We start from the raw sequence: 20,182 nt of genomic DNA on the forward strand, positions 1-20,182 counted from the left end.
AAACTGGCACTCTGCTCCAGTTCCATTTTGGTTGTTAATGTTTTGAGTTTTCTGGCTGAGTAGTACTATAGAATTGGGCCATCCTGGGCAGAAATGCTTTACTTCCCAGATGGGCAGTGTCGAGGTCTTCTGCTTGTTGCCACAGAACGGTGGAGTGAGGGTAGAGTCAGGGTGTGTTGGCGGAGACTGCAGAAGTAGAAAGTAAATTGCTAAGAGAATCCCAGAGCACAAACTTGTGGGTCAGGTTTTGCTGTCCTGCCAAAGCAATGGGAGATAATGGGGCAAGGAGTATTGAATCAGCAAATTAGGGATTAACCTTCTATGCTGTTAATTCATCAGATTGTTACCTTGTCAGACTCCTTTATGTCTTGGCTGATAGAGTTGCAAATTACTTGATCTCATGAATTCTTATTTTGTTGAATTTTGTGAATTGATGAGTCCTAGAGGAACTGTCTAATCATTTTTTTTTATCCAGCACTAGATAATTTTAATAATTACTGCTTTGCGGTTTAATTTTCTATCTGGAATGTCATGCCTGCTTCCTACATTTTTTCAGTTTCCCTTAAAATCTTCCACCTTTTTTCCCATATGAATATTGTTACTTTGCCTACAAAATAGTCCAGTGGTATTCCTGAAGAATATAGTGTAAAATTTGCAGATTAAGTATTTTGTGTGAATTGGCATGTTCAGCCATAATCACTGATTATCTCTCCAATTATTCTTATTTTTATTTCCATAAAAATTGTTTTGTAATTTGTTTTGGATGTATCTTGGCTAATAATTCTTTTGATGTATTTTGTTACTTTTAAATTATTTCTCTTCACTTTTCTTTTTTTATCATATTGGTGATGATTTTTGAGGATTTTGTTTGAAGATGCTATTTATAATCTTATTTTTTTCTGCTTTTCTGGGTTTTTTAAGTAACTCACTCATGTCATTCACAGAAATACTTTTGCCTCCTTTTTGTCAATGCTTGTTCCTTTTTGTCTTCTTTTATTATTGCTAAAGATAGCATTTTTAGAACTGTCAAATAATTATAGTGATAATGAAAATCCTTGCTTCAGCCCAGAATTTGAGGGACGAGAACAAGCACTTATGAAGCACCTATTACGTGCCCCAAATTGTGCTAAGTGTTTTACAAGCGTTATTAAATATTATCTCTGTGCCTTCCCCTTCCAGTTGTAACAATAACAAAAGCAGTTCAGTAAAACCAGTGGACACCATAATCACAAGCAGCAAGGAATTAGATTTCATATGGAGAGATTGAGCAAAAACATACAGAATTAAAATCCTTAGAAGTACAAGAAATGTTCTCAATAGCAATTAACATTAGCACATGAAAGCATCTGAGATTACGTGGATTCTAATTATCTGATTTGACTATTTTTCTCCACCTGAGAAAAGTTATTGTAGCAAAACATCTGGATGTGGGAACAAGGGAATTTGAAGAATATACAGCCATATTCAATAAGCATTATAGTATAATTCTGTACGATGCTTCTACCATCTCCTTCTAATGAATACTTTCTCTTTATTACACATCTTGCTTTCTTCCATCTTTCATCTTTGGGAACACATTTCAGTTTTGGCAAATTCAGGTCTGGCAAATTCCGTGAAGGGCACAGCCAGGTCTGATGTGTGTAGTTTCTAGTTACACCTGAATTTGAACTTTTGAAGTAAGAGGAACATAAAGTATTAATTAGCTGCATTGTCATGTTAATATTTACATTTAGAAGCTCAGTGCCTAACAATTTATTTTCTTTGTTATTTTGACTGAAATTCACTGTCTCAAGATGAGCAGTGGTGTCTTGATTACGGCATGATGGTCATGACAGCCAAGCTTCCTACTGGTGTGGAATGCTCACTGAATTGTTTTTATTATCAAAAATAAAATTCTTTATTAAAGGGTAAAAAAAAAAAAACCCCATAAGAGTAGGATTTTAAAGAAAACAAATCCCAGATCTTTCTTATTGATCCTTAGCTGTTATGGATCACCAATTAACTTAATCTCCTTTCAATAATTACCACCTTTTAACTCACCTTCAATTTTGGGAGTCAGAATCCTAAAACTACTCTCCAAGACTTTTAGTTATGTTGGTATTATTAAAGCCTATGGGATGCTTTACTTGGATTCTATGGTTTCCTTCTAACATAGCTACAAGTGTCTACTTAACCCTTCTTAGTAAATTCTTTACTTAGCTCTAATGTAAGCTGTGATAACTTGAGGCACAGAAAGATCCAGGCCAGTCTTTCCTGACAAAATAGATGTTCTTAAAAGATTTTTTGATGAAGGGAAGCAGTTTTAAAGTAAGATATAATATATCTTCAAGAGGATTGCAGAGAATTTTAGGTAAAATGGTTGGAAAAACTAAATGCTCTTATTTTGAGCATAGATCTTACATTTGTTTGGGATATTATATTTGAGTTTAAGTTTTTTGAGGGCAGGAATCATATCTTATCTATCTTTGTATCTCAGAGCTTTTAACAGAATTAGTAGACATCTGAATGAATGAATGAACTACTCTATATCAGAGATGTCAAACTCATGGCCACCAGGCTGCTTTGCATGCAAAACACCCAAGTCTAGCCAGAACCAGATTAACATGTAATTGGGAAATGTTTAAATAAAAATACAGTGCCAACATAATGTTTACTTGATTTTGAAGTCAGTATGTGGCCTGCAGGGATCTGTTTCTACTTGAGATTGCTATCACTGCCCTAAATTTATTTCTACTGGGGTATCACTTAGGGAGTAATTATGTTAAGTTACATATTTTAAAAATAGTTTTTTTCCTTAGAAAAATTTATCTCATTCTCAATCTATTCTAGTAGAATAAATTCTAGTTTCCAAAAAGATGCAAAGTTATCTAGTGGCAAACATGTTTAAACTGTAGAAACATGATTTCTGAAACTCACAGGTTAAAAAAAAGGGTATAGTATTTTACTAATACATCTAATAAATGATGTCACCAGGACACATACACACACACACACACACACACACACACTCTCTCTCTCTCTCTCTCTCTCTCCTTCTCTGAAAGCCAAACTGTCTCCCTGAGCACATTCTCAAATGTATATAGACTGTGGGTGTGATTGAGAAAATAACTGCTTGTTGCACTAGCTATATCATCAATCAAAGCCTAGTCTGAGAATCTACCATGTGATTATCTCTGTATGTAACTTAACTCTGTTAAGTATAAAAAAGCAATCATTTGAAAAAATGAGAAATGTAAAAAATATGTGGCTATCCTACAAAAATTTAGAGAACTATTTTGTTTCCTAAATGTCTATCTTTAATGAAAAACTAAGAATTTCAAATAACAGAACTGAACAATGACTGACATGTCAAATCTTTCACAACAATTACTAAAAAAGTATAATCCTAAAAAATCCATTGCCCTGCCCCACACATAATATAGTATCAATCTGTGTTTAATTCCACAGCAAAAGTTCCAAGTCATCTTGGTATTCATGATGTAGAAATGAAATGAAAAGGGAGAAGATAAAGGGGTCTAGAGGTAGAAATTAACTACCTCCTAAAATACAGAACCAGCCTCATTTGAGGAGGAGTAGGGAAAGTGAGGCCATGGAAGCCCATGGATTAACCAAATCTCTTGGCATATCCAGTAGTGATGACTGATAGCCCTAACTAGCATACCATCCTTATAATGTGACACTTCTAAGACTGGTGCCCAGGCCAAGTTCCTAAGAAGATTTGCTTCCACCAATAAATAATGTTCCAAAGTCTATATTTAGAGCCTCCTTTGGGATAACTTCTTCATCCCCAAGCTCATCCCCAAGTTTCTTCCACCAAGGTGCTTGTCTCTCTATTAGTGTAGCAAGATGGGCTTGCTTGGCTCTGGCGGCCACAGGACGAGACCTGCTTATGAAAAGTTCAGGCTCCTGTCCTGTAGTCTCCCTCAGACATGGTGCACCTGTAATAAAAGAAAAGAGGCACATGTTATAGCAGTTAAGGCCTTGGAATTGGAACCAAGATGACCTGGATTCAAATACTGCCTTTTGTATACTCTTTCTGTGTTTGTCCCTGGGCAAGTCACTTACCCCACTCCCTAAACCTCAATTTCCTTATCTGCAAAATGGGGAAATGGGGTAAGGGTTGGACTATATGGACTCTAATGTACCTTTCGGCTTCAAATCTATGCATCTCCAAGAATCCTGTTCCCATCAACTAAGAACTTGGGAGAACAATGGTCTGAATTCTATGCAGACTATAACAATCTACCAAGTAACTACCACTCTCACCTATGGGTGATATCTGCTTGTTCGGAAGAGATATATATTACGGTTTCATGCTATCACTTTGAAAAAAGAACTTGAATGACATAGGCCCTTTTAAGAAGGATTATAGAACTGTGTAAATTTTTTTTAAAAATTAATTTCTTTTGAGAACAGTAACCACTAAAAAGGAAAACACAACCTATCTTGTGGTAACCTCAAACCCAATATGTCAAAACAACAAGCAAGAGACATTAAGCAGTAGACGATGGACCTTTCCATCATACGTACTAAAAGCAAGGTCCCTAAAGTCAGGTTAAAACATTGTAGCTCATGGTTTGGATCACACCAAATAGCTCATTTGCACTGTGTACTCTAACAGGGCTGTCATGATCAAATGAGAAGATACATGTAAATGTGGCTTGAAAGCCATAAAGTGCTAATAAATTTAAGATGATGTTATTATTAACATTATTCACTACTTAGAAATAACAAAAAGGCTATACTAAAAAGGAAAATAGGCTTCAGTATTCTAAAGCAGAAAGAACTGTGATATGCTTAAATGACAGGAGACAGGGAATAGACAGGGATTAAGGGTATGGAACCTTCCTTCCTGAAGGTACTGTTCTAAGTAAAACTGTTCTTGAAACAGGTGGCTGGACTAGATAGGTAGTTAGTAAATGGTCCTTCTCTATGATTTTTGACCTGACAAGTCAAATTTCTTGACTACAGAAAATACACTTACTCATTAGCTGCTCAATATTGGTGCTGATCTGAGCTTGCAAAGCCTCCCTTCGCTGCTGGGCTCGCTCTTCTAGGGCCCTCCCTAAGAAGTAGTGCCCCAGCCGCTCTTGAGCCTGGGTGTGGAGTTCCCTGCTGGCCACATCTGACATTTCAGAGCCCTGGAGAAAGATTTAAAAAATTAGTTACTATGAGGGTATATGTACTCATTTCTCTCTCATCTAACTTTAAAGGCCAGAGAACACCTGTTCTTCTCTAATATCTGCAAATTCAACGTCCTAATTCTTGCTTTTCTAAGAAGCTTACCCACAGTTTCCTAAAATCTAAAAAAAGATGAAAATTTGAACTAAAGTAAGGGGAGTTTATAGGTAGCATAGCAGGAAAGTAAGGAGATGAAGTTGAAGGAGAACAAAAATCATAAGAGATCTAGATTAACAGTAACAGACCCAATACTTATTACCATTGAGAAAGTGCTAGATAACACAGCTTTTACTATAACATCTGTATATGCCTTTCAGAAAAACAATACTTTAGTTATTATTTCCCATGTAATTATCAGCACAACTTGGGGATTGGTTGTTCACAGCAGTACAGTAAAACCATAGCTATTTAGAATCCTTGACCAGTAAATTATTTTGGATAGCTTAGTTTTCCAATTATCTGAGGGGTAATCCTTAAAGGGTCAGAACTTTTAAAATTTTATCCAGATTTTCAAATGGAAATGTTTAAAATATACCTATATATCCAATTGCTTTCTTACACAGAGGATACTGAATTTAATTTAAATTTATTTATTTGACATATTTAGTTTTCAGCATTGATTTTCACAATAGTTTGAATTACAAATTTTCTCCCCATTTCTACCCCCCCCCTCCAAGATGGCGTATATTCTGATTGCCCTGTTCCCCAGTCAGCCCTTCCCTCTATCACCCCCCTCCCCTCTCATCTCCTTTTCCCTTCCTTTCTTGTAGGGCAAGATAAATTTCTACGCCCCATTGCCTGCGTATCTTATTTTCTAGTTGCATGCAAAAACTTTTTTTTGTTCGTTTTTGAACATCTGATTTTAAAACTTTGAATTCCAAATTCTCTCCCCTCTTCCCTTCCCACCCACCCTCCCTAAGAAGTCGAGCAATTCAACCTAGGCCACATGTGTATCATTATGTATAATCCTTCCATAATACTCATGTTGTGAAAGACTAACTACATTTTGCTCCTTCCCAACCCATCCCGCTTTATTGAATTTTCTCCCTTGACCCTGTCCCCTTTCCAAAGTGTTTGTTTTTGATTACCTTCACCCCCATCTGCCCTCCCCTCCATCATCCCCCCCTTTTATTTTTTTTTCTTCCTCCCTCTTCTTTCCTGTGGGGTAAGATACACAACTGAGTATGTATGGTATTCCCTCCTCAGGCCAAATCTGATGAGCGCAAGGTTCACTCATTCCCCCCTCACCTGCCCTCTCCCCTCCTCCCATAGAACTGCTTCCTCTTGCCACCTTTATGTGAGATAGTCCACCCCATTCTATCTCTCCCTATCTCCCTCTCTCAGTATGATGCTCTCTCATCCCTTAATTTCATTTTATTTCTTTTAGATATCTTCCCTTCATCTTCAACTCACCCTGTGTCACACATATATATACACAAAGATATATACATACATACACATTCACTTATATATATATACCTAAACATATATATATATATGCATATTCCCTTCAGCTACCCTAATACTGAGGTCTCATGAATCATCCATGTCCTCTTTCCATGTAGGAATGTAAACAAAACAGTTCAACTTTAGTAAGTCCCTTGCAATTTCTGTTTCTTGATTACCTTTTCATGCTTCTCTTGATTCTTATGTTTGAAAGTCAAATTTTCTATTCAGTTCTGGTCTTTTCACTGAGAAAGCTTGAAAGTCCTCTATTTTATTGAAAATCCATATTTTGCCTTGGAGCATGATACTCAGTTTTGCTGGGTAGGTGATTCGAGGTTTTAATCCTAGCTCCATTGACCTCCGGAATATCGCATTCCAAGCCCTTCGATCTCTTAATGTAGAAGCTGCCAGATCCTGGGTTATTCTGATTGGGTTTCCACAATACTCAAATTGTTTCTTTCTGGCTGCTTGCAGTATTTTCTCCTTGATCTGGGAGCTCTGGAATTTGGCGACAATATTCCTAGGAGATTTCTTTTTTGGATCTATTTGAGGAGGCGATCGATGGATTCTTTCAATTTCTATTTTGCCCCGTGGCTCTAGAATATCAGGGCAGTTCTCCTTCATAATTTCTTGAAAGATGATATCTAGGCTCTTTTTTTGATCATGGCTTTCAGGTAGTCCAATAATTTTTAAATTATCTCTCCTGGATCTATTTTCCAGGTCAGTGGTTTTTCCAAGGAGATATTTCACATTGTCTTCCATTTTTTCATTCCTTTGGTTCTGTTTTATAATATCCTGGTTTCTCATAAAGTCACTAGCTTCCACTTGCTCCAATCTAATTTTTAAAGTAGTATTTTCTTCAGTGGTCTTTTGGACCTCCTTTTCCATTTGGCTAATTCTGCCTTTCAAGGCATTCTCCTCATTAGCTTTTTGGAGCTCTTTTGCCATTTGAGTTAATCTGTTTTTTAAGGTGTTGTTTTCTCCAGTGTATTTTTCAGTATTTTTTTGGGTCTCCTTTAGCAAGTCATTGACTTGTTTTTCATGGTTTTCTCGCATCCTTCTCATTTCTCTTCCCAATTTTTCCTCTACTTCTCTAACTTGCTTTTCCAAATCCTTTTTGAGCTCTTCCATGGCCTGGGACCAGTTCCTGTTTTTCTTGGAGGTTTCTGTTGTAGGCTCTTTGACTTTATTAATTTCTTCTGTCTGTATGTTTTGGTCTTCTTTGTCAGCAAAGAAAGAATGCAGAGTCTGAGACTGAATCTCGGTGCGTTTTCGCTGCCTGGCCATAATCCCAGCCAACTAACTTGACCTTTGAGTTTTTCAGTGGGGTATGACTGCTTGTAGACTACAGAGTTCTATGTTCCACGTTTAGGGGGGAGGTGCCAGCTCTGCCGCACCAGCACTGCTCCTTCCCCAAGGACCCCCAACCCGAACTGGGCTCAGATCTTCGGCAGGCTGTGCACCCCTGCTCTGATCCGCCACTTAATTCCTCCCACCAGGTGGGCCTGGAGCCGGAAGCAGCAGCAGCCCTAGCTGCCCCACCTCCGCTGCCCCCGGGGCTGGAAGCCGAACCGCGAACTCCTTCCACTCCCGCAGCTTTTCCCACTAACCTTCTCAGCAGTCTTTGGTGTTTGCGGGTTGAGAAGTCTCGTAACTGCCGCAGCTCACTGAATCAGGGCGCTAGGGCCCCCTCCGCCCGGCTTCTGGTCTGGATGGTCCAAGTCGCTCAGGCTGGGCTCTGCTCCACTCCGTTCCCAGCTCCCAGCTCCCAGCTCCGTGTGGGATAGACCTCACCCAGAGACCATCCAGGCTATCCTGGGCTGGAGCCCTGCTTCCCTCTGCTGTTCTGTGAGTTCTGCCGTTCTAGAATTGGTTCAGAGCCATTTTTTATAGGTTTTTGGAGGGGCTCGGCAGGGAGCTCAGGCTGGTCCCTGCTTTCCAGCTGCCATCTTGGCTCCGCCCCTCAAGAGGATACTGAATTTAATAAACTGAGAAGTGAAGGCTGATAGGTATGCCTCCTCAAATAGACATTTCTACATATGGTCCGTAATACACACAATTTTTGCACTGGTTGACTTTCTGTGTGTACCCAAATCACAATTTACCTATATTCCTTGATTGCTGAAACTCAGCTGGAAGGGAGATCAGACATACTTTCAGGTCAAATTCTCCCAAAGAAGCTGCATCCAGAAGAGGACTAGTAACTTTGCCTGGGGACAGTCATCCCCAGGAAAGGATCTTTAGTGAATGAAGGATAGTTTTTGCAACAGATTCTTTTTACCCAGCTTCTGCATCCTCTATTTGGTTTACAACAGTAGTCCTGCTTTATTTAGCAATTTTTCATGTCATAGGGAATGGGAACATGTTGGAATTGGAATAGACAAGATGACCATTAATAATGGTTTTAAATTACTGGAATTAAAGCTTGCCTCCACTGGTGAAGCAATATTAAGAGGATATTACATCCACACAGAAGGCGATCATAAAGTAACAAAATGCAATCCACATTCACAAGAAACACATAAATATATTTTTTAATTATGCCATGTATGTGCCTCTCTTTTATTCTTATAACTGCAAAACACTGTATGTATGGTCTTTTCATTATTGTCTATGACATAAAGTAATAATATAAATAAGACTTTCCACTACAGGAACCTACTTACTGAGTGCCGTTTGATGTAATTGTCCACATGTTGCTTCAGTTCCATTCTACGTACATCAGTAAGCTCTGGGAGGTCTCGCCAAGAATAAGACAATTTCTTTTTCTTTTGGCATTTTCTTAAGAATTTAAGAGCCTAAAAGTGAACAAAGGGAAAGTCTATAGTTTTCTCTTTTCCTTGTGACAGTTACTTATGAAGCTTTCAAAAAGGTTGATATATCCCAATAAACTATCTTTCTTGATCCACAAAAGTTCTGTATTTCCTTCTTACAGGTGAGACAACAAAGAATGGTTAGGAAAAAAAAACATTGGAGTAGGAAATTAACTAGTCCTGGCTCCACCGTCATGAGCCAGGAAATCTTAGGAACCTCTGTTTCTTCATTTGTAAGATGGAAATAATAACTGCCTGTCTGTCTACTATACAATGTTGTTGCTAGGATCAACAGCACTAACAGCAGATAACACTCACATAGAATTTAAAGGTTTACAACTATTAACCAAATGAGATAATGTAGGTAAAAGCATTTTGTAAATTGAAAAGCACTATATAAATCTAATATTATAATGATGATGATGATGATGATAAGCAACATTATTTTCTGAATGTTCTGTCCCATTTTCTTTAAGGGGGCACAACTGACCATGACATGATATAAACACAAACATAGCACACAATTTTTCTTTTATCAGGCCTGTGCTTTCATTGGTGCAAGAAACTCTTGGTAATAAACTATCAAAGCAGATTGCAGTCTTTTCTTAGCAACTTTATATTAGAGTGTTGCCCAGGATTCTGAGAAGTTAAATAACTTGCGCTTCTTCACAAGGCCAGGCAGGACCCCATTATTAACAAATAATAATGAAGGTAAAAGAGATCCTGCTATTTTTGCCTTGTTTGGTATCCTTTGTTCTCCCCTCTCTCCTTCAACCTGACTTTTCTGTTCTCTCCTTTAACTTTTTTTTTGTTTCTCCTATCTTCTTCGCTTCTTCCTCCTATTTTTGTTCTTTGTATCCTTTTTAGTTCAGTTTAAGTAAGACTCAAAGAAAGGCCTCGGGTTGTGTGGTCTGGGACTGACTGTGACTATTGGTGGGGGAAGAAGAATAGGACAGAGAAGACATTAAATCTGTGTCCAGGTAGAACTGGAGAACATACATGAACATTTCTCTCTCACTTCCTTTTTCTCCTTTCCATTTCATTTTTCTTTAGTCTTCTCTCATGTTACTTGTTTTTGGGAGGCTATAGGCCATGTTGGTGGCACTAGCTTTACACAAACAGTGATAAAGGCACTACTGCTCATCGTCATGGAGCTGACAAACCAGATACAACCTCTCCTCTGTATTTCTCTTCTTAAATGTGAACAAAAGCAACAGAGAAAAAGAAGGAATTAAAAAAGCAGTCAGGAAAATGCTACCCATATCCAGATAAAGAATCAATGGACTCTTGAATGCAGATTGAAGTGTATTTTTTTCACTTATTTTATTCTGTTTTGTATTTTTTTAATGTTTCTTCTTTCACAACTGTGACTAATATGGAAATATTTCTTACATGATAGCACATGTATAAACTATACCAAACTGCCTATCATTTTCAGAAGAGAGGAGGGGAGGGAGAAAAATTTGGAACTCAAAATCTTGTAAAAATGAATGCTAAAAATTTTCCTGACAAGTAACTGGGGGAGGGGAATACTATTAAAACAACAAAAAAAAGAAAGTCAATTGGAAAGCTAATCATTTCAAACTTCCCCACTTCATAGAAGCACAGTTTTTGCTTATCTTTGTTTTTTGGTTTTTTTTTTTTTGGAGGGGGAAAGGCAGGGCATTTGGGGTTAAGTGACTTGCTCAAGGTCACATAGCTAGTAAGTGTGTTAAGTGTCTAAGACCAGATTTGAACTCAGGCTTCCTGGCTCCAGGACTGGTGCTCTACTCACTATGCCACCTAGCTGCCTCAGTTTTTGTTTATCTTTAAAGTTAAAGATATGTGGCTTTAAACTGATGAGCTTGGATTGGGTGAAATTTATTAACTTTAAGCTATGCCAAGAGAAATATCTAATTCTTTAATGGAGGGGGGAGGGGAATCAACACTCCTCTTCTTGAGAAACAACAAAATTGGTAAAAACAGACAAAATACCCTAAAGTAATATGCCTAGAAAGTTCAGAGCCAAAACTAGAGCTCAGGAGGGTACTAGTCCTGTTCTTACTCTCCATTCAACTCTTGATAAGCTGTACTTTGAATACAATAGGTGCTCAATAAATGCTGAATTAAAAAATGAATTAGACTGCTTCTGAGTATCAACTGGATGTTCAGTTTCAAAGAGAGCTATGCCTGCCAATGAAACAACTTGTGTTCCTGAGAACAGAATATTTCAAAATGATGACAAAATATCCTTTAGTGGCCACCTGGCCACCATTTTAACATAGGATCATAGATTTAGAGCTAGAAAGGATCTTATGCCATTGAGTTCAACCCTCTTATTCTACTGAAGAACAGAGAAGTTATGTGACATATCCAAGGCATCTGAAGTCAGATCTTCCTGTCTTTGAGTTGAGTACTCTATACATTGCTCCATGCTGCCCAGCCTTCTTCTTCCTTCCAGCCTTTTATCTGTAAACTCCTTGTACCTTTGTCTTTTGCCACTTCCTCCCTATATCTTCTCTTTTTTTTCTTTCCTTTTCCTTCTGCCTCTGTGGCTGCGGCCAAGAGGATTATGATTTGCCTATCTTAGCAAGCCCTTGGAGGCTTATGTCTATTTCTGGGGATGATGTAGAGGGCATGTAGATACCCTCTGGTGTCCATTCAAATTGTGAATTCTATGACTAATTAATCCATTTTCTTTTCTCTTCTAAAATAGTATAGGACGGTAGTAACAGCTGGCTGCCTTATAACAACTCCTGAGCAGTGGGTGGCAGAAGGTATACATGCAACTTGTCAGTTTTCTACTCTTTCCCCAACAGGTGAAACAGTGATTCAGGTTACTTTTGGGGGCTAAGGAAATTCCGGGCAGAGGAGATGTAGGGTTTGCCAGAGATCCTTCTTTATTTTAGTCTTAATGGTGTGCCATCCAGGGCAACTTTACTTCTGGGCCATAAAACATACTTACTGACCACTCCTATGCATCCTTATATGGCATGATCTCAAGGTGCTTCATCATGCTGTTACCCTTATCTGGATGTACTACAATATACTGATGTCCTTCTTAAAATGTGGTACCTCGAATTGAAGATAATATTCAAGACATGGTATGATTTGTGCAAGAGTTTGCTAATCTTACAGTCATCTCCATTCCTTGTTTGGTCAAGAATTGTCCTACTATAGTGGTGAAAGGTAACTCTTTTATCTTTTCTCATTTGTTCACATGCTCTTTTGTATTTGAGTTATATATACATTTGGAGCTTATTCATGTAAACAAAAACATGCAGTTAGAACTAGAAGGGAAACAGTCAACTGGGGGGAAATGTTCACAACAAATTTCACTGATAAAGGTTTATTATCCAAGATATATAGGGAATTGGTTGAATATATAAGAAGAGCCATTCCCCAATAAATAAGTAGTCAAAGGATATGTACGGGCAGTTCTCAAAAGGAGAAATGAAAGCTATCATTAACTATATTTTTAAAAATGCTACAAATCACTAGTAAGATAAATGAACACTGAAAACAACTGAGTCTTACCTTATACCCATCAGATTGTGAAATATGAAAAAAAGTAAGATGGCAGTTATTGGAGGGGATATGGAGAGATAGGCACACTAATGAACTTTTGGTAGAGATATAAATTGGTCTAAGCTTCCTAGAAAGCAATTTGGGAGTCAGGTGGAACCAAGATGGCAGAGTAGCAGGAATGAGTACAGCCAGTTCCCACCCAAAGTACCTCCAAACAGATCTAGAAAATGTACCAGATTGAATTCTGATGGGAAAAGCGAAGAAAAAGTCACAGTGTATCATTTTTCTAGCTCAGGTCATCATAGGAAGACTGAGAAGTTTGTGGAAACTGGGGACAAGGTCTGGCCAGGAGCATAGCCACAGAGCACTCCAGCACCAATGTTTACCAGGGAAAGAGAAGGTTCCAGACCCATACCAGGGCTCTCTGATAGGAAAAGGTACAAACTGGCAACTTTATTGACCACTACTCAGTCCTAGGCAGGGATAAAGTAGATAGAGGGGAGCTGTACCCAGGAGTAGCATTCTCTGGTAAGAAGCAGTAGAAGGCCCTGGACTGAGTACTGAGAAAAAAGTAAGTTCAAAAGCCAGCAGCAGTGGTATAGCTCAAACCCTAGGAGTGACAGGGATCTCAGTTCTAGTTTCTAGTTGAGCATAAAGTCTGCAGAAAATTAATTAGGGCAGGTATACCAGATCAAGTGGAGCCTGCAGGTCTATCACTCTGAACCAGCAGAACTTTCCAGGTACATGATAGGGACTGAATCTAGCATCATTCTACTGTTGTTCAAGGCTCAAATCCAGGTCAGGAATTGCAGAGTTTGTATGAGAAAAGGCAGTGATCAGCCTTTGCTCTGGATCACACTACTGTGGGAACGTTGAAAGCTTGCAGGTCCCAAGTATGAACCACTCTTGAGATCCTGTAATAACACAATACTCAACATCCCAAGAAAGCAGCAATAGAACCAGATGAGACTTTCCCTTCACAAGTATTCCAAGCCTGACCCTAACATCAAGTCAGGAAGTAAGCTGGATTTTGAGCAAATAAAAAAAGAATCCTGTCATAAAAAGCTATTGTGGTGATAAGGAGTTCAAGACACAAACCCAGAAGATTACAGTGATTCCAAAACACTTATAAGACAAACTATCAGAGAAAAACACAGCTTGGGCACAAATCCAACTAGAATTCCTGGAAGAGGTAAATGAGTTTTTTTTTTAAAAAGTTTAAAATGTTTTAATAAATGAAATTATAGAGCTGACGGAAAGAACAGGAAAAGAAATGAGACCTATGGAAGAAAGAATTGGAAGGTGAATTAAGAGAGATAAAGCCTTGCCCAAACAACAAACTCCCAGAAAATTAGAATGGACCAAACAGAAGATGATGACTCTATAAGGCAACAAGAAACATTAAAACTAAATCAAAATAGTGAAAAGATAAGACAATTTAGAGTATCTCATAGTAAATACAACTGACCTGGAAAACAGATCAAGGAGAAAAAAATTTAAGAATCACTGGACTACCTGAATGCCATGACCAAAATATAAGCCTAGGTATCCAATTTCAAGAAATCTTAAAGAAAAACTGTCTAGATCTCTATGAACCAGAAGGCAAAGTGTAAACTGAAATAATTCACTCGTCACCTCACGATTGAAACCCCAAGATGAATACTCCAAAGAACATTGCAGTCAAAATTCAGAGCTTCCAGGTTTTAAAAAAAATTCTGCAAACCAATTCTACAAAAGAAGAAATGCAAGTACCAAGCAACCATATGTAATTCAGCAGTCAACATTAAAAAGCAGGGGAGAGCTTGGAATGCAGTATTTCAGAAGGCAAAGAATATAGGATTACAGTGAGGAATAATTTACCCAGCAAAAGTGAGTACTACCAGTTCTTGATTAATGTAAGTGGACTGTTCTGCAAACCACCCTATCCCCTGTCAGGGCTGCCCACATCTAGAGCATCTTCAGTGCCTGGTCTCCCAAGACTCTTTAACTGGAGTCACCCACTGGGGAGTTGAATTTACATAGAGAATCTTATGATGCTTCAGGGGAAAAAATTGATCTTTAATGAAGTAGAAGACTTCTGAGTATTATTGATGAAAAGACCAGAGCTATGTAAAAACTCTGAATTTTATCGGAGTTATAAGAAACAAAAAAGCAAACACAAACAATATAAAGGCACTAAAAAAGGATAAACTACTTAAATTCAACTATCATAAACAGAGGTCACAGAGGAAGTCTAATGAGATAAAAAACTCAAGATGTTCTGCTGTATTACAGAAGACAAATGATGAAACATGCTAATTTCCTAATATAGAGGTAAAGGACTCAGAGAAAAGAATTAGATATATATTGTTTTGGATGTGGCCAATGTAGAAATTTATTTTCCTTGACTATACATGTTTGTGACAGAGTTTTGTTTTCCTTTAGTCCTCAGCTGGAGGTTGGGGGTAGGGAGAGGAAGGCTGGGTTGGGAAATATTAAAGGCAGAATTTGTTGATTGAAAAAAAAACACCATAAGTTTTAAAAAAGAAAGCAACTTGGAACTATATCCAAAAGAGTACAAAACTATGTATATTCTTTGACTCAGAAATACTCCTACTCGTCTTACTCCAAAGAGTTCGAAGACAAAGGAAAATAATCCATGTGTAGAAACATATTTGTAGTAGCACTTTTCATTTTCATAAAGAACTAGAAACTAAAGAAGGGGTATGCCCATCAACTGGAGAATGACTGAACAAGTTTTGCAATGTGAATGTAATTAAATATTATTGTGCTATAAGAAATGTTGAAAGAGATAGATTAAGAGACATCTAAGAAGGCTTATATGAATTGATACAGAGTGAATTGAACCAGGAGAACAATTTATACAAAGACTATGGTAATGTGAAGGAAAATGACTTTAAAGAAGAATGCTGGTGATACAGTGACTTATTATGACTTCATAAAATGATAATGAAACGCATTTGGCATCTCTTGGCAGAGAGGGATGTACTATGGGTAAAGAATGAGATATCCGGTATGCAGATTTCTTTTATTTGTATATTTGTTCCAAGGGAGAGTTGGTAGTTTGTAGACAGTGACAGTGATCCCCTACCAAAACAGGAACATTTTTAAAAATACACAGTAAAGAAGGAGGAAGCTCAGAAAAGGAAAGACAAGTAGGGCAGTTTTGCTACTACTGCATTAACTTTATTATGTATTTCAGAAGCTCACAGTTTCATGTATAATCCTCCTTTTCTGTTTTTTGTATGCTGAAATATTCATGTTTATTAAATTCACAACAAAAAATAAAATTTTAATTTAAGAAATTCACAATCACTATAGGGTAGAAATTATGCCACGAGTATCATCTCTGCATGAAATGAAAATCAGTTAAACATAAGGCTTAATTTAATAACTCACTGCTCTTTGAAGGATGATTGCTGCTTTATACTCCTTTAGAGACTGCTTTTGGTGATGAAAGTTCTTCCTCTCTCTGTATCCCCTCCAGTGTTTCTGGATAATCAGTGCTGATTTTTCCTCCATTTCTTGGATATGTTTTCCCACCTGACCTACAAAAAAAAACACAGAATACATTAAAACACACTCAATTCTACCGCTCCCAAATTTTGGTAACAGAAGTGTAGCAAATAATTTCTTTAGCTCTTATTCTTCACTCTTCTTTTTTTTCTTTTTTAAGTTATTACTGAGCAGCATCATGGCATAGTGGAAAAAAAAACCAGCTTCAGAGGTAGGAAGATCTGGGTTCAAGTTGTGCCTCTGACACATTCTGGCCACATGATACTGTCAGTCGGTGTCCCAAGTGAACCATTACAGCTATAAAGCCACAGCTATAAAGCTGAATTGGTAGAGCAAGTTTCCTCACTGAGAACATCCCTATACCTATGAAATCACACATCTGAATCACCCCCTCAACCCCTCCCCTCACAAAAGTCTTATCTTTTGTTTTTACACAATTGTCATTTCTTCTTCATCTACTTCCCTAACCCCACTTGCCAGTGGAACCTAAGCCAAACCAACTGACAGGACAACTGGCCATAGAGTCTAACACATTTCATATCCAAAGTCCTCTTTGTTGTTGTTTTTCAGTTGTTTTCAGTCATGTCTGACTCTTTATATCCCCTTTTGGGGTTTTCTTGGCAAGCATACTGGAATGGTTTGCCATTTCCTTCTCCAGCCCATTTTAAGGATGAGAAAACTGAGGCAAACAGGGTTAAGTGACTTGTTCAGGATCACATAGCTACTAAGTGTCTGAGGCCAGATTTGAACTCAAGGAAGATGAGTCTTCCTGACTCCAGACACAGCCTGATGTGTATGGGACACACTTTGAAACCACAGCCATTTGCTCTCTTCTGCTGCTTCCTGAGTGCCTAGAAGCCTATAGAGTAAAACAGCGGGAGCCTTTCCTAGTTACTCATGAGATTCTCTTTCGATGTATTTATTGCCTGGTGAAAATTATTCTTCTTTCATTGTGGGAAAGAATAGCTATAGTTTAGAAGTGTGTCCCATAGACATCAGGCTGCTGATGACTAAAAGACAGTGATAAAGAAAAGCCATGCTGCCATCACTTCCATTGTTTAAAAGCAGGATTTCTGACTCAGTCCTAAGACTTGGGTTTGAGTATGACAGCGTGATATAGTAAGAGAAAATTATCTCTGGAGTTGGAGAACCAGGGTTCAAATCCCACCTTGATGTGTACAGCTTATGTGACCTAAGGCAAGTAACTCAACTTTCCAGGGGTTTAGTCTCATCATATATGAAACAAAGGGGCTAATTAATCTAAATGGCTTCTGAGTTCCCTTCCCGCTCTAAATCTATGATCCTATGTTCCTACGAGCCCTGGCCTGGCTACTAGCTGCGTGATCATGGATAAATCACTGAATGTCTCTTAGTTTCAATTTCCTTATCTCATAACTACTCATACTACCTAGCTAGCCTCAGGGAGTTTAGTTCAACTTGTATCTTAGCACAAATTCCTATGGTACGTCCACACCACCTGGTCATCGAGACATCCCTTGAAGACCTACATACTGGAAAACCTACTACCCCTCAAGATAATTAATTCTTGCTTTGGACACCTTTTTGTTAGTAAGCATTTTCTCGTACTGTGTTATAATCTGTGACTCTGGGTATAAAATTCAGTGAGACAGACATTTTCTGCCTTCAAAGAATGTATGTTCTCCTAATTACTCATTTTTGAGGACATCCCCCAATAGCAATCATTTAGCTCACAACTATCTCATGTTTATCATAAAGCTGTAAAAAGCTTTACTAAAATCCATACTTATTATGTCCAAGGCATCTTCCTAATCTACTAGTCTAGCAACCTTGTAAAGAAAGGATACAAGGAACAGCATTACCTGTTCATGATTAACCCATGCTGGCTCACAGTGATCACTGCTTTCCTTGTCAACTGTTCTTAAATCTTCTTATTAATGATTTTTGCCAGGAAGAGAGGTCAGGCTTATAAGCTTACACTTCAGAAAATCTAAATTCTTTCCCGTTCTGCAAACTTGAGATTTGTCCATCTCAAATTCTGTGACATGGCTCCCTGTCTGGATACCTTTTCAGAGATTATCATGAAAAGCTGAGCAGCAATCATATTCACCAGATGTGTCATAATGGATACAGTGCTGGATTTCAAGTTGGGAAAATCTAACTTCAAAACTGCTTCCAACACTTGGTGACCATGTACGAAGTTGCTTTTACTTCTCTATGTCTCAGTTTCTCATCCATAAAATGGAGATTATAATACTTATAACATCTAACTCAAAATACTGTTCTGAGGATCAAATCATAAAGATGTATATAAAAGGCTCTGCAAATCTTACATCTATAAAATGTCAGTATTCATTGCTATTGTCTTCACATCTTGGATTGTCATTTTGTTTGAGCCTGGTAACTTAAACCCTCTGAAGGATGGCTAAGTTGTTCTCTTACATCCCTTCACTTATTTGGGGGTTTCAATTCCCTGCTTTTTTATTTTTGAAGTGAGTTAATGCATAAAAGAACATCCCCGAAACAGACCAATTATTGGTGTTATTAGCAATGAAGCATTGCAAGTATATGGGGTGTTTCATTCCCTACCATTAAACAGGAACATATGCTAAATAAATGTGAAAGGAGGTGAGGACCTTAGGATTTGATGAGCATCCCAAAGCTGTATACAACATACATATATGGCTTATGTCACAGCAATAATATTCTGTGATACTTAAAGATGGATATTATATTTATTCTTATTCTTATTGGTAAGGTGTTATTTCAGAGTCATTTGATGTATAACAGAAACAACAATGACGACAAAGACCCCACAGCGAGTAGTTTGTAAATTCTAAAGAGGTAGTTTTGCCAATACAAAGGTGAGGGCTGGGGAAAGAACAGTCCACAGTCCAAAGTTCATTCTTATTGGCAGATAAAACAAGAAGAAAAGAGTTCAGTATTTTTGTCTTCTGTGATTATCATATAATACTTTCTGAGGAAGTCTGCTTGACCTCAACAATTTTAAAAAATTTGCTTTTGTTGTACTTTACATTACAAACTCATAGGACTGTGCCCCTCAGTTATCTGCCCTTTCATCTTCTGTAAATTTTTTTTTTAAAAATCTAGGTTGGCTGATCAGTTCCTTGTGTAGCCACACTGGTCTCTTCCAATTGCTTGGCACTCAGTATTTTTCCAAAAGGTGTAATTTCTATTATATTTCCCACCAAGTGAAGAAAAGATTGCTGAAGAGAAGAGTAGGGGACGCATTCCAAGGAGAGGTGATAACATGCACAAAGACCATCTGGTCGTGGGATTGTATAGGCATTAATGTCCCAATTTTTCCACATCCCCTCCAGCGTTTGTCGTTTTTCTTTTCTGTCATGTTAGCCAATCTGACAGATGTGAGGAAGTATGTCACAGTTCTTTTAATTTGCATTTCTCTAATCATTAGTGATTTAGAGCATTTTTTCACTATTGATAGCTTCATTTTTCTGAAAACTGCTGTTCATGTCCTTTGACATTTTGTCAATTGGGGAATGGCTCTTATTATTTTAATGGCTTAGTTCCCTATATATTTGGGAAGTGAGGCCTTTACTAGAAAAACTTGCTGTAAAATTTCCTCCCAATTAGTTTCCTGCTCTCCTTCTAATTTTGGATACATTGGCTTTATTTGTGCAGAACCTTTTTAATATAATCAAGATATCTATTAAATTGCCTGTGGTTCTCTTCGTCTCGTTTGGTCATTTTTCCACACT

At 37.8% G+C, this 20,182-nt stretch overlaps 1 protein-coding gene across 1 annotated transcript in view; it reads right to left on the bottom strand.

Moving 5' to 3' along the window:
• Nucleotides 1–1,166: 1,166 nt before the first annotated feature.
• Nucleotides 1,167–20,182, bottom strand: part of IQCB1 (IQ motif containing B1) — a 64,410-nt gene continuing 45,394 nt past the window's right edge. The window contains 4 exon segments of the mRNA XM_036745437.1: nt 1,167–3,938; nt 4,985–5,141; nt 9,294–9,425; nt 16,347–16,495. Coding sequence (XP_036601332.1) covers nt 3,709–3,938; nt 4,985–5,141; nt 9,294–9,425; nt 16,347–16,495 — 668 coding nt within the window. The 3' untranslated portion in view covers nt 1,167–3,708.

Source organism: Trichosurus vulpecula, chromosome 2 (assembly GCF_011100635.1).
Source record: "Trichosurus vulpecula isolate mTriVul1 chromosome 2, mTriVul1.pri, whole genome shotgun sequence".
Lineage (NCBI taxonomy): Eukaryota > Metazoa > Chordata > Mammalia > Diprotodontia > Phalangeridae > Trichosurus > Trichosurus vulpecula.